The 11,612-nt window shown below is 36.4% G+C and overlaps 1 protein-coding gene across 4 annotated transcripts; it reads left to right on the top strand.

Annotated features, from left to right (window-relative positions):
• Positions 1 to 781: 781 nt before the first annotated feature.
• LOC104114458 (uncharacterized) lies at positions 782 to 9,826 on the top strand. 4 transcript variants are annotated; one of them, XM_009624919.4, is made up of 16 exons: positions 782 to 955; positions 1,106 to 1,191; positions 1,907 to 1,997; positions 2,089 to 2,215; positions 2,302 to 2,485; positions 2,659 to 2,803; positions 2,885 to 2,975; positions 3,740 to 3,798; positions 3,874 to 3,951; positions 5,487 to 5,570; positions 6,208 to 6,347; positions 6,951 to 7,079; positions 7,632 to 7,704; positions 8,740 to 8,825; positions 9,095 to 9,179; positions 9,265 to 9,826. In XM_009624919.4, the coding sequence occupies exons 1-16, from the start codon at positions 890 to 892 to the stop codon at positions 9,280 to 9,282; spliced, it is 1,542 nt and encodes a 513-aa protein (XP_009623214.1). In that variant the 5' UTR covers positions 782 to 889; the 3' UTR covers positions 9,283 to 9,826. The 4 variants fall into 4 exon arrangements, with proteins under 4 accessions (XP_009623214.1, XP_070052327.1, XP_009623215.1 ...); XM_070196226.1 differs by having other exon boundaries at positions 9,095 to 9,183; positions 9,265 to 9,432; XM_009624920.4 differs by having other exon boundaries at positions 783 to 955; positions 1,109 to 1,191.
• The last annotated feature ends 1,786 nt before the right edge of the window (positions 9,827 to 11,612 follow it).

The raw sequence follows: 11,612 nt of genomic DNA, 5'->3' as shown, positions 1-11,612 counted from the left end.
CTTGCCTCAAGGGCAGAACTTTAATAAGTGTTGTTCTCGCTTGCCCAATGAGCAACACTTTTGACTTTTGACCTTAAAGGTTTGACCAAGCGGGGTCAAAATCAAGAGTAACTATTTTCAAGATCATTAGGTGTAATTTCGTTTAATGCAGCCGAGCTCAATTGAGCTTGAGAGCCATGTTCAACGTTCGATTGGCTAACAGATTTGGGCTTATCCATTTGTTTGCTAAAGCAAACTGATGTGAAAATAGCACGGAGCTAGTCAGTTTTCGGACGGGTAATTGAAAAATAGCCAACGTTTGTAAAATTATTAAAAAATAGCCACTATTTTGCTGCAACACGGAAAGTTCCAGCATAATATACTGGAGATTGGTGCACTTGTATATGAACTTCTAGTATATTATGCTGGAACTCCAACACACGAAAAGTTTCAGCATAATATACTGGAGATTGGAGCACCTATGTATGAACTTCCAGCATATTATGCTGGACTAGTATATTATACTAGAACTCCAGTATATTATGCTGGAAGTCAGTATATTATACTATAACTCCAGTATATTATACTGGAACTCTAGTATATTATGCTGGAATATTTTTCTGATTTTGAACAGTATTTTCGTTCAGATCTTTACATAAAAAATGATTAAATTTTAATTACTTTTGAAACTGTGGCTATTTTTCAATTACCACTTATAAATCTGGCTATTTTTTAATTTCATCCCAAACTGGTCTACACGGTGATCCGCCAACTCTGGCCCATGACTTTTCAAACGCCGTCGTTTCGGCGTTGCCGGGAATTTCTTTCGGTTACTACCAAGAAAATTCATACTACGAATCAAACAGACAGAAACCAAATATGATTTGTATTTGTCAACTGAAAAAGTAGAATGATGAACAAGAAAGGTCTGGCCATTCTTATGCGTACCCAAATGCGGCCTCTTTCACCTGTCTCTGTAAGCTTTACTTCACTCTCCTCCACTTTTATCACACAATTTTCGCGAATTAGTTCCTGTTTTTTTTTCCTAGTTGGATTTGATTCAATTCATCATTTTTATGGTGTTTTTTTTTTTATTTAATCTTTTTCTTTGGTATTGAATATAAAGCAGAGCAAATTGAATCAAATGCAAGTCTCTCAACCGGAAGGTTATAAAGTTTCTTCTTCTCCGGATGCTTCACTTCTTCCAGAAAGGTCTTTAATACATTTATCTGTTTGTTTACTCAACTTTCAACCCGCCCCTCCCCCGAAAAAAAAAGAGAGAAATTTATCCAGTAGAAAACAATCTTTATTGTATCTTGAATTGATTGTATATATGATAAGCACCTATTTCATCTCTATGTTTTCTGGAGTCCTTTGGTCTAAATTGTTTGTTAATGTCAGGATCAAGCTTTCCTTGTAAATAGTTAATGATTTAAATTCTATGCATTAACGGCATATTGCCTTATCAGTGTCTAACAGGTTACATAACTTCTTTTTTGGGAAATCTCCCTTTGTCCCATTTATGTGACGGTGTTTGACTACGGTCGTGTGTTTAAGAAAGAAAGAAAAACTTTTGAAACTTAAGGTCTAAAACAAGCCATAGGCATTTGTGTGGCCGTAAATCATCTCATCAAGGGTAAAATAGGAAGTTTAAAGTTAAGTTTTTTCTAAATATAGAAGTGTGTCATACTTTTTGGAACAAATTAAAAAGAAAGTGTGACACATAAAATGGGTACTGAGGGAGTAAGAGTTTCCTGTAGTTGGTATTAAGTGTCCGAATAGAGAAAATGCCAGTGTAAATTAAACCCATCAAATTTATGGTCGGAATAGTCAGATTCTCACAGATATAAAAAAGGAAAAAGGAAGACTTGTAACTTATTATCGTCAATGTTGCTGCGGGAATTAATTATAATGGTTCAACTTTCAGAGAGTTCACCCAAGTATGGGAGTCAATGCACTCAGCTATGTCGACAAACAAGACAGAAATTGTAGACGTTGCTCTAGATGACTTCTCAGAGGTGATTTCCACCACAGCACGAAATAATCAGTTATTTCTACTGATACTTTGTTAGTTGTCAAGTTAGTAATTGTTGAACGTTAACTTTGCAGGGATACTTTTTCCTTTCCCCAGAAAATCGTCATAAGATACTTCTTTCACTAGCCAAAGAGTATGATCTCAATCGGACCCAAGTTCGCGAGTTAATGAAGCAGCACCTTGATCTTCAGCTCCCAAGCGGTGGGTCTTGTTTTCATTCTTATGAGTGTGTCTTCTTCGTTACTTTTATTTTGTTAGTTGGGTTTAGAAGTTTAGAGCTTTGGCAGATAAGGCTGAAGATAGTGGTGATCATGAAGAGGAAGGATCTTTATCTGCTTTCTACCGGATTGAGCGGAATTTGAGGCAGGCTCTCAAGCCTATGCATGAAGTTCTTTTCGAGCGGCTCAATACACATCCTGGGGGATTGAAGTTCTTGTCTGATATTCGAGCTGATATTCTTCGTATTCTCGAGTAATGTTATGTCCCAAATGAAGTGATCTGTCTTTGCTTTTTATGGGCAAACACTGTCTTGATTATAAGACGGTGAAAATCTATAGATTCATTGGAAATTTGTTTATAATTTTCTGTAATACTTATACCTATGAAACAGGGACTTCATAGATGGTTATTCAATGAATTTGCAGAGACGTAAATATAGCATCTCTGCGAGCATTAGACTCCCACTTAAAGGAGAAACTGATTACATGGCTCAGTCCTGCTAATTTGGAGCTTCACAATATTACATGGGATGATCCTGCGTCTTTGTTGGAAAAAATTGTTGCATATGAGGTACTTTTTTCCCCCCCTACTTTGCCTTTCATGTATTATATTCTGTCATTACATTTTTGTATAAATTTTTCTTGTGCTTAGGCTGTGCATCCAATAAGCAATCTTATAGATCTGAAAAGAAGGCTGGGAATAGGTCGCCGCTGCTTTGGGTACTTCCATCCAGCAATACCTGGTTAGCAATCCCTTTCTTGGTTAAGGAGTTGAACTCTACTCACTTTTCTGTTTACTATTGTTCACAGTGTTTGTGAATAAAAATCTCATTCAGTAGTCTATGTGGAAGAACATTTTTCCTCTTCCTGGTAAACAAGTTTTCAAGGTTGTTTCCCATGTGTTTCATAATTGGAATGACACTTTATGAGAGTGAACATGCTGCAATTACTAGATCAAGGCTTTGCATCCTCTCTTAAGAGAATATTCAGCATATGATCTTGTTGTTGGTCATGCTGATCAAAATTAATCAGGTGGAGATTTATGCATCACTTTCTAAAGCAGAGCATAGGAGGTGCACTATTTCTAGAACCTGAAGTGTAGATTTTATAGTATCTAAAATTGGGAGAGTTGGCCTTAAGGCGGTCTGTTGAATGTTTATATGTCAACCTGTCCTTATTACTCAAAAGTGCGGATGAATTTTACTTGTGCAGTACAAGATACATACAGAAAATCAACTTTCTTATAAAAGTAAGACTAGCATCACGAAGGCTTTTATGATTAGATCCAGAAGTACTAGAATGAAGTACTAGAATGTTTGTCTTAGTTCGAGAAATTACTGGAGTTTTGTCTTCATATAGGGTTCAACATTTCTCATGGCTTGGCTGGATGAAGCATTGCTTAAATCGGATCTCGTCATAATTGTCTATCCTTGCTAACATAGCATCTTGTTACTTCTCATTCTGCTAATTAACCATATCAAGTCTAATGTTTGATTCTTTTTTTCAGGTGAACCACTTATTTTTATTGAGGTTGCACTTATGAAGGATGTGGCGGCGACCATACAGGTGAAAAAGTCTCGAATTACTCTAGTTTAACTTTGTCGCTGCTCACTGCCATTAACAACTCTCTAATCATTGCAGGAGGTCTTGTGGGATTATCCTCCAATTTCTGAACATGAGGCTTCTTGTGCAATTTTTTACTCTATTTCATCAACTCGGGTATGTTGACATCTTTCTTAAGTTTGAAGAGCTCTATATTTCTCTAAGTTGCTCGGACTCTTCACTTTTGGTGTTGCACCCATGTCGACAGGACGTGGGTGTGGGATCCGTACTAGAGGTCAACCGATTTTGGGTACTTTGTCCAAATCGTCGGAGAAATTCGGGGCAAATACATTGATTTCTAAAATCAAAACAAAGGCTAGGGTGAAATTGAAGAAAATAAAATACTTTGTATATAGAAATTTCTATGTTTGTCATTTTCTTTTATCTCCTTCTCGGATTCTCCTCTTAATTAATATTTTCTCCTTCTCGGAGTGCCTTGTAAGTTTTTTACATAATGTCTCATAATTTAGACATATTTTTATAACTTTATTTTTAGATATTTGAATTATTTTTAGATGAATCCTCCCGTATCCATACCTGGATCCGTACCCCCCAAATCTTAAAATTTAGATCATGAAGGATCCGAACTCTAGATCCGCACCCGTATCGGACACCCGCCCAGTGTGTGAGAAACTTAAATATTTCTAAGGTTGCGTTTGGATTAGAAAATGGTCGGGTTTTTTATTTGATTTTTGTTCGTTTGGTTTGATTAGAATTTGTGTTTGTTATTCAGGATAAAGTTCCCCGTAAAGCCCTTAGACATTTTCCAAGGTTTCTATATGGATGAAAGCAAATAGATTAAACCTGGTTACACATATGCTACCGAACTAATAATTCTTTTCTGTTGAAGGAAGAAAATTCTGGGTGGCAGAAAAAGAAAGAACAAAGGTGAAAGTGCAATTCTAAATCTTTTGGTCACTTTCTAGAAGCAGGGCCCGTATTCAGCCCAAAAGTACAATTGGAAGTACTTTGGGATTCAACTTGTTTTTGGAAGCCAACTCCTACTTTGTTTCTGAAAACAACTTGTTTCCAAAGTTGGGTAGCAATTTTTGCAAACTGTAAATGTTGACTTTTAAATGATGCAAGACCAGAAAATATGCAACTTACTTTTTCTTAGCAAGCAAAACTAGAATTTGTTGTCGTCGCTAAGGGAACTGATACATGCAACCTTTTGCACCTCTCGCTGCTGGGATGGAGAAAATTGTTTCCTCCTTTTAGAAAGATAGAGACATGTAGTTCCCTATTTATCCGGAAAATGAGAAGTATACTGTTCTTCAGTTCTGGTCTTTGAGTAAGAAAATTGTCTTTTTCTTTAGGCAGCATAATCAAATATATGATGCTCACTGGAAGAGGAAAAGGAAGTATAAGAATTCTACTTTAACTGTTAAATGCAATTTCTACACACATCTGACTGAGATCTTCAGGAGAGCATCTTTTCTTTCATTTGCACCATTTGAGGAAGAAAACCTCGACTTCAATCTACTCTTGGCACTTTGATTATTTCTACATTCTTTGTTCACTGAGAAAAATGAACAGTGATTTAAACTGATTTAGTATTGGCATGCCCAATTTCCTATTTTCTTCTTCCTCATATTCTTGCTATTGTTTTGATCCTTCGTCTAAGAGAGTATTTTATTCTTTTAAACATGCAGCCTGGCTTATCAGGAGTCAACCTGGGGAAGTTTCTTATCAAACGTGTGGTTGATGTGGTGAAAAATGATATGCCCAATGTCTCTGTAAGTTATGGTATTTTCATCAAATGGTCTGGGTTTTTGAGCGACTACTATGTAAACTTCCACTGTGAGTTGGAGTTAAAATGTTGAAAAGCGGATGTGTTTGTAGAACTCTTTAAATTACTTCTACCAATTCTGTCTTCTTGAGGTGCAAGTTCCAAACCCTGCAAGGGGAATACAATTTTAGTGGAATTGCTAATTTAGAGAATATAGATAATTTTCTGTGAAGGTATTTGGCATGAAGAGTTTAAATGAGCTGTGAAGACTTTGTTATGTATTGATCTTTGTGTTTAGCAATTAATTTCATATTAAGGGATAGTCTACTACTAGTGCTTTCAATGAAATATTCTGCAGCTATGTCTTGGATGAACTGCTTGTTTCTTCGAGGAAGCTTTTGTTTGTAAACCAGACAAACTCAAGTCTTTACTTCTGGCATCTTCAATGGTGTTTAACTTGTCCTACTTTAACAAGATCCAGTCCTCAACTTCCACAGCACTTCAGTCTATAACTTTAAATGTTAAATTTATATGGATGAATTTCTGGTGTTTTTAGGTTTCATAATGAAACTTTTAGTTCTTTGTTGCACCATTTCTCACATGTAAGGTTTCCTGTGAAAATGATATACAGAACTGGTCTACAGGTATTCGCTACTCTTAGTCCTATCCCTGGTTATAGGCAATGGCTCTTATCAAAGTTGGCTTCATCAGAGATGTCTGGTTCTACCTTCAAAGAAAATTTGCTTAGACCAGAAGAAGAAAAAGCACTTATGGATGCATCAGGGTAAGTGTGTGTTTTATAGCATTTTCTGGCTTGAGAATGTAGAGAGGAATATTAATTTTAATTCTGGGAACCAACGGCATGGGATTTATTGCTCTCCTATTTAGTAAAATCAACAACAACAACAACCCAGTGGAATCCCACAAGTGGGGTCTGGGGAGGGTAGTGTGTACGCAGACCTTACCTCTACTCCTGGAACGGACTTTGCATGGTCCAATCATTGCGATCGTACACCATGCTGACAGTTACCCAGGAAACAGGGTAGAACACATTCCCGAAAATCCAAGCAACAGAATGTGTTCTACCCTGTTTCCTGGGTAACTGTCAGCATGGTGTACGATCGCAATGATTGGACCATGCAAAGTCCGTTCCAGGATAATTCATTCATAAAATTAAGTGGAGCATATTACTAATGCATATTTTTCTTCAGACAGAGAACAAATATAAAAGGAGTAACTTCATATCTAGTAGATACTCCATTCTAAAATATAGCAAACTTTCTTCAAAGTTAAAACACATTTGTGCTTTTGTTGTTCCCTGAGATTGTTGTCGTAACTTATCAAGTAACAATTTTCTGTCCTCCTAATGATCTATCTTTTCTTGCAGAGGTTCTGATATGGGAAGCAGTGGTACTGAAGTAATGTGGAATTTATTGACATCAAAGAACCATGAGTGGACCAATTCACCTAATCTGGTATCTGCGTTGAGAACCCCTATGATGCGACTTTGTGCCAGGTATGCTAAAGATAAATATTGGAAGCTTTAGAAATCCTCCATTTAGACATGAGTTGTCTTCCTTGCTTGTTGGGTTTCCTGGTGGTGATATTAAGGCAATGTGATTGTAAAAACTTTCTCCTTCAAACAAGATGTTTCTTTTATGTCAAGATTATCTGTTTCACAGTGATTAAAAGTCTGTTGCATTTATGGCTGTACAGCTGTATAGTGTGAAGTTGACATGCATTTCTATCATGTGAAAGTTTACGGTATTGAGATAATATCATACATTGAGTTTCCACGGTTTTGACAAGGTGGGTTGCTCTGATGGTAAGCACCCTCCACTTCCAACCAAGAGGTTGTGAGTTCGAGTCACCCCAAGAGCAAGGTGGGGAGTTCTTGGAGGGAAGGATGCTGAGGGTCATTTGGAAACAGCCTCTCTATCCCAGGGTAGGGGTAAGGTCTACGTACACACTACCCTCCCCAGACCCCACTAGTGGGATTATACTGGGTTGTTGTTGTTGTTGTTGTTGTTGTTGAGTTTCCATATTGTTACTTCTTCGATTGGAACAGGTACCTATTGAAAGAAAAGAAGAGAGGAAAAGCTCTAGATTCGGTTGCAAATTTCCACTTACAAAATGGAGCGGTATGCCAAGCGGTCCATGTTCTGCAAATTCACTTTCTACTTTGGTTTCTTCTCTGTGAATAAAATTTTTAGGTGCTTGAATAAAAAAAGGAACCACTTTTTGCTTAATATTAAAGTTAAGAGCCAACAAGAGAGAAGACTTTTAACTACTATCCAAAGGATAAACCAAATGGATTTTGTTTATTCCTCTCTAAACTACTGCTGGGAAGGGTCAGTAACTTCTTTCACATGATTTTCATTGAGACAGTTATCAGAATTCCTCTCTGATTATGTATTAGGATAGAGGACTAATTTATAAATACTATCTGAATTTTAAACTTTTCCTTGACATTCAGCTTTTCCGAGATCCCGAGAACCCATTTTCACCTGAACATTTGTGGAAAGAAAATTTCCATGTAAAGAATGTGTATGCTTGGGACCTTGGGACAAAATCTAAATGAATGCACTAATAAGTAATGCCTACACTCATTTTAGGGTTTTGCTCTACTAAGTTGAAGCTTTAATAGACCAAACACAACAACATTTGTCTGCATGCAATCTTGAGGTGCTTTGCAAGCATAAGAACTGAAACAGTGAAACCTAATTATGACAAGAGAGAAACATCCGAAGGGCATTACTTTGTTGGATTATTAGAACTTGCTGAGTACGTGGGCTTCTATGTCTAGTATAAGGATTGCTGATAACCAGATGTGTATGCATGTTAGTATCAGGAATTAGCTAGAGCTCACAAAACCAAATCTGTGCAAACTGACTTCTTTTCCATTCAAATCCTATAATAGGATTAAGATTCGATATGTTGTTCTTTTTTAGAAGTTTGCATGCATATTTTTGTTTAAATTGCTTTCTAGTTTTCTTTTCCTATATATTATTGGATAATCATCCTGCTCTGTTGAAGTGGATGTTACTATATATGCATGAGATGTGGATCTATTCTTTTTCCCTTTTTGTGCATGGAGTGAGAAAAGCTCAGCAGAGTCCCTCTGCATTAGTATTCTCAGTATTCCTCCCTTTTATAACTTAGAATATCAATTTTAGATGATTGGAAGGTTAAACTGGATGGCTGATCGGTCACAAAAGGGCCTTGCTCAAAGTGAAGGCATAATGGTAAATTACATCTACAGGTATTATGTTGCCCTGAACAATCTTTTTCTTTCAATTCTACAGTCTGCGGTTTGTGATGTTAAAACACATTCTGTGTTTAGACATCTGATTATCAATCTTTGAGTGCATTATTTCTGTTATTCCAGCTTGACAAGCATTTTCCTGAATACTGATTAACATGAATGATTCAACTATTCTTGGAACAATGACTTACTGAAACTGTACTGGTTTATGATTGGAACCTGAAATGACTATAGGTAATTAAGATATTGATAGAAAAGCATTTCAGGTTGGACAACATTGAAGATACTGCTCAGTCATATCTGAATGAAGGGCACATCGAAGCTTCTTCTGATTTCAGAAGCTACACTGAGGTATGTTATTTCCCTAAAGCTGCTACTGAGATGTAGAACTCAGATAGATAGCTCTCTCTAACACGAGGCTATTTTTCTGCCACAGAATGAATTGAAGGAGTAAATCAGAAGGATTAGGAGAAAATCTTGACACTGTTAAGTATAATATGAAAGATTTATACAGGTTTGAAATGTCCGGATCGCAGATTCAATTGTTCTATATAAATGGTACTCTGTAGTATGTATCAGTTTAGGTAAAGCTATTAGTGGTTAATCGTCCTCTTAATCCTTTCCTAGAAAGGTGGCCTAGTGCCTTTTTTTCTTCTGGAGGGACAGGTGTTTTGTGCTTGATTAGAAAGTGTGATCTTAGGCAAAAAAACGCTATGTGATTTCTTCCCAATCGCCTAAGTCTTCGTCGATAGAGCTACTCGGTGCATGTGCTTGTAGGAGTTAGCAGGTACCCGATGGAATAATTGAGATTTACGCAAGCTGGCACGGATACCATCATTTGTAAAAAGAAAGTGTTATCCTAGATGGTCACTACTCGATATTATCTGTTACTTCCGATGTATCATCTTATGCTTTGTTCTGTAAAACATGAAACTCCAACTGTGTCATTATTTGTTGCTATAGGATTGCTCATCCAGTCACCAATATCTTGTTTATCAGCTGGCTTTCTTCACGATGGTTGAGATGTTTTGGTTTCTTTTGAGCAGTTATCTTAATTTTCACTCTCAAATTTATAATCTTTCCTTGTGATTGAAAAGAGAGCAGATTATCTTGTCAAACCTGGGGATCTCAATCCAGCGATGCATTTGGAAATGTTATGGAGAACAGCTAATCATAATGAAAGAAGTAAAATTGAAAACACAGTATTCTCTAATATATACTGCGACACATGGTCATTTTAATTTTTGATTTTTGTAGGAAGAAGTAAACATAAAAAGTCTATATTTTGCGGATCCAAAAAAAAAGAAGTTTAACAGCTTATTCTAATGGGATAATACATACTCCCTTTGTTCCATTTTATGTGGTCGTATTTGACTGGGCAAGAATTTAACTCCGCTCCGTTAGAGTTTAGGGGGACGGGGAATGGGGGTAAAGGGATGTGGGACGGGACCCCGTTTGGTGCCAGCAGCCCGGTCCGGTTATTGCTTCGTTGTGGTCCGGTCTCGGTCCGGCAGCTCGTCGTTTTTGAAAAACATTTATAGTCGTTGGTCAACAGCTAAATTTTCAAAAATAGCTGTTGGCAACAACAAAAAATGGCTATATTTGGCCCCAACCCCCCAAAACACCACTTATCCCCTGAATTTTTTATTTTTTAACCCTCAAATTTATTAAATTATATTTTGGCCCTAATTTTAACTATATATACCTTCATTCTTATTCAATTTTTCCCACAAATATCTCTCTCTCTCTCTCTCTCTCTCTCTCTCTCTCTCTCTCTCTTATATATATATATTATTCTCTCTATTTTCTCATAATAATTTAAGTTTCAAGTATTTGGGCAAATATTTGGAGCAAGTTTCAAGCTTTAAATTAATTCGTCAAGTATTTGGAGCAAGAATTTAGGTAAATTCTTTAAGTTTTAATATTTAATCAAGGCGCAGTCGTTTCATCTCTTAATTTTCGTATTTAATTTTCGTATTTAAATTATGGCTGATAAAAACGTATTTGGCATATACCCAACCCATTTTATAATTTAAAAAATAGTAAAGGTGCCACCACCGGTAGTAATTCTAATTCTCTTTCTAAAACTAGAAACATATAGAGGATATGACTCATGTTGATGAAACTTCCTTTAGCCAACCCCCAATTTTTATGATATTAATTCGGAGGAGCCACTAGAGCATAAAAATTTAGCAAGACAATTTGTCAAGGATTTTGGTATTAACCAGGAAGAAGAAAATGAAGAAGATGAATTAAAAGAAACACCCACTAGTCTAGTATCAGAAGCTCCAACTCAGATTCAATCCCGGTTTGGAGCTTTACCTCCCATTGTATCTCCTGTTAGGGGTAAGCAACATGTCAGAGAATATCACTTGTATGAAATTTGTTTGATATCAATAAAGAAACCTTAGTTGCTACTTGTAAAAAAATTTAAATCATCATTTACACATAGACCAGTGGAAAATTAGGTGGACCGAGGGTTTAAGGAAACACTTAAAACTAAACATAAAATTTTATGGATACAAGTTCAAATAGATGCAGGGAAAATACCGGATCCTAGCAGTAGTTCTTGCGCTCCTATTGAATCTAGCGAGGGTTCTAATTATATCCAACAATACTTTAACCCTAGTATTAACGGTATACAACGTTCCTATAATAATGACACACATCGCGAAAATATAGCAAATTTGTCGCTATATGCGGCTTACCTTTTACTTTTGCTTCTCACCCAGCTTTTGTGCATTATGTACAAGACTCATATAATCCTGCTTTTTAAGGTTTTTT

This window comes from Nicotiana tomentosiformis, chromosome 2 (assembly GCF_000390325.3).
Source record: "Nicotiana tomentosiformis chromosome 2, ASM39032v3, whole genome shotgun sequence".
In the NCBI taxonomy this organism is placed as follows: domain Eukaryota; kingdom Viridiplantae; phylum Streptophyta; class Magnoliopsida; order Solanales; family Solanaceae; genus Nicotiana; species Nicotiana tomentosiformis.
This window is presented reverse-complemented; position numbering and strand designations above follow the sequence as displayed.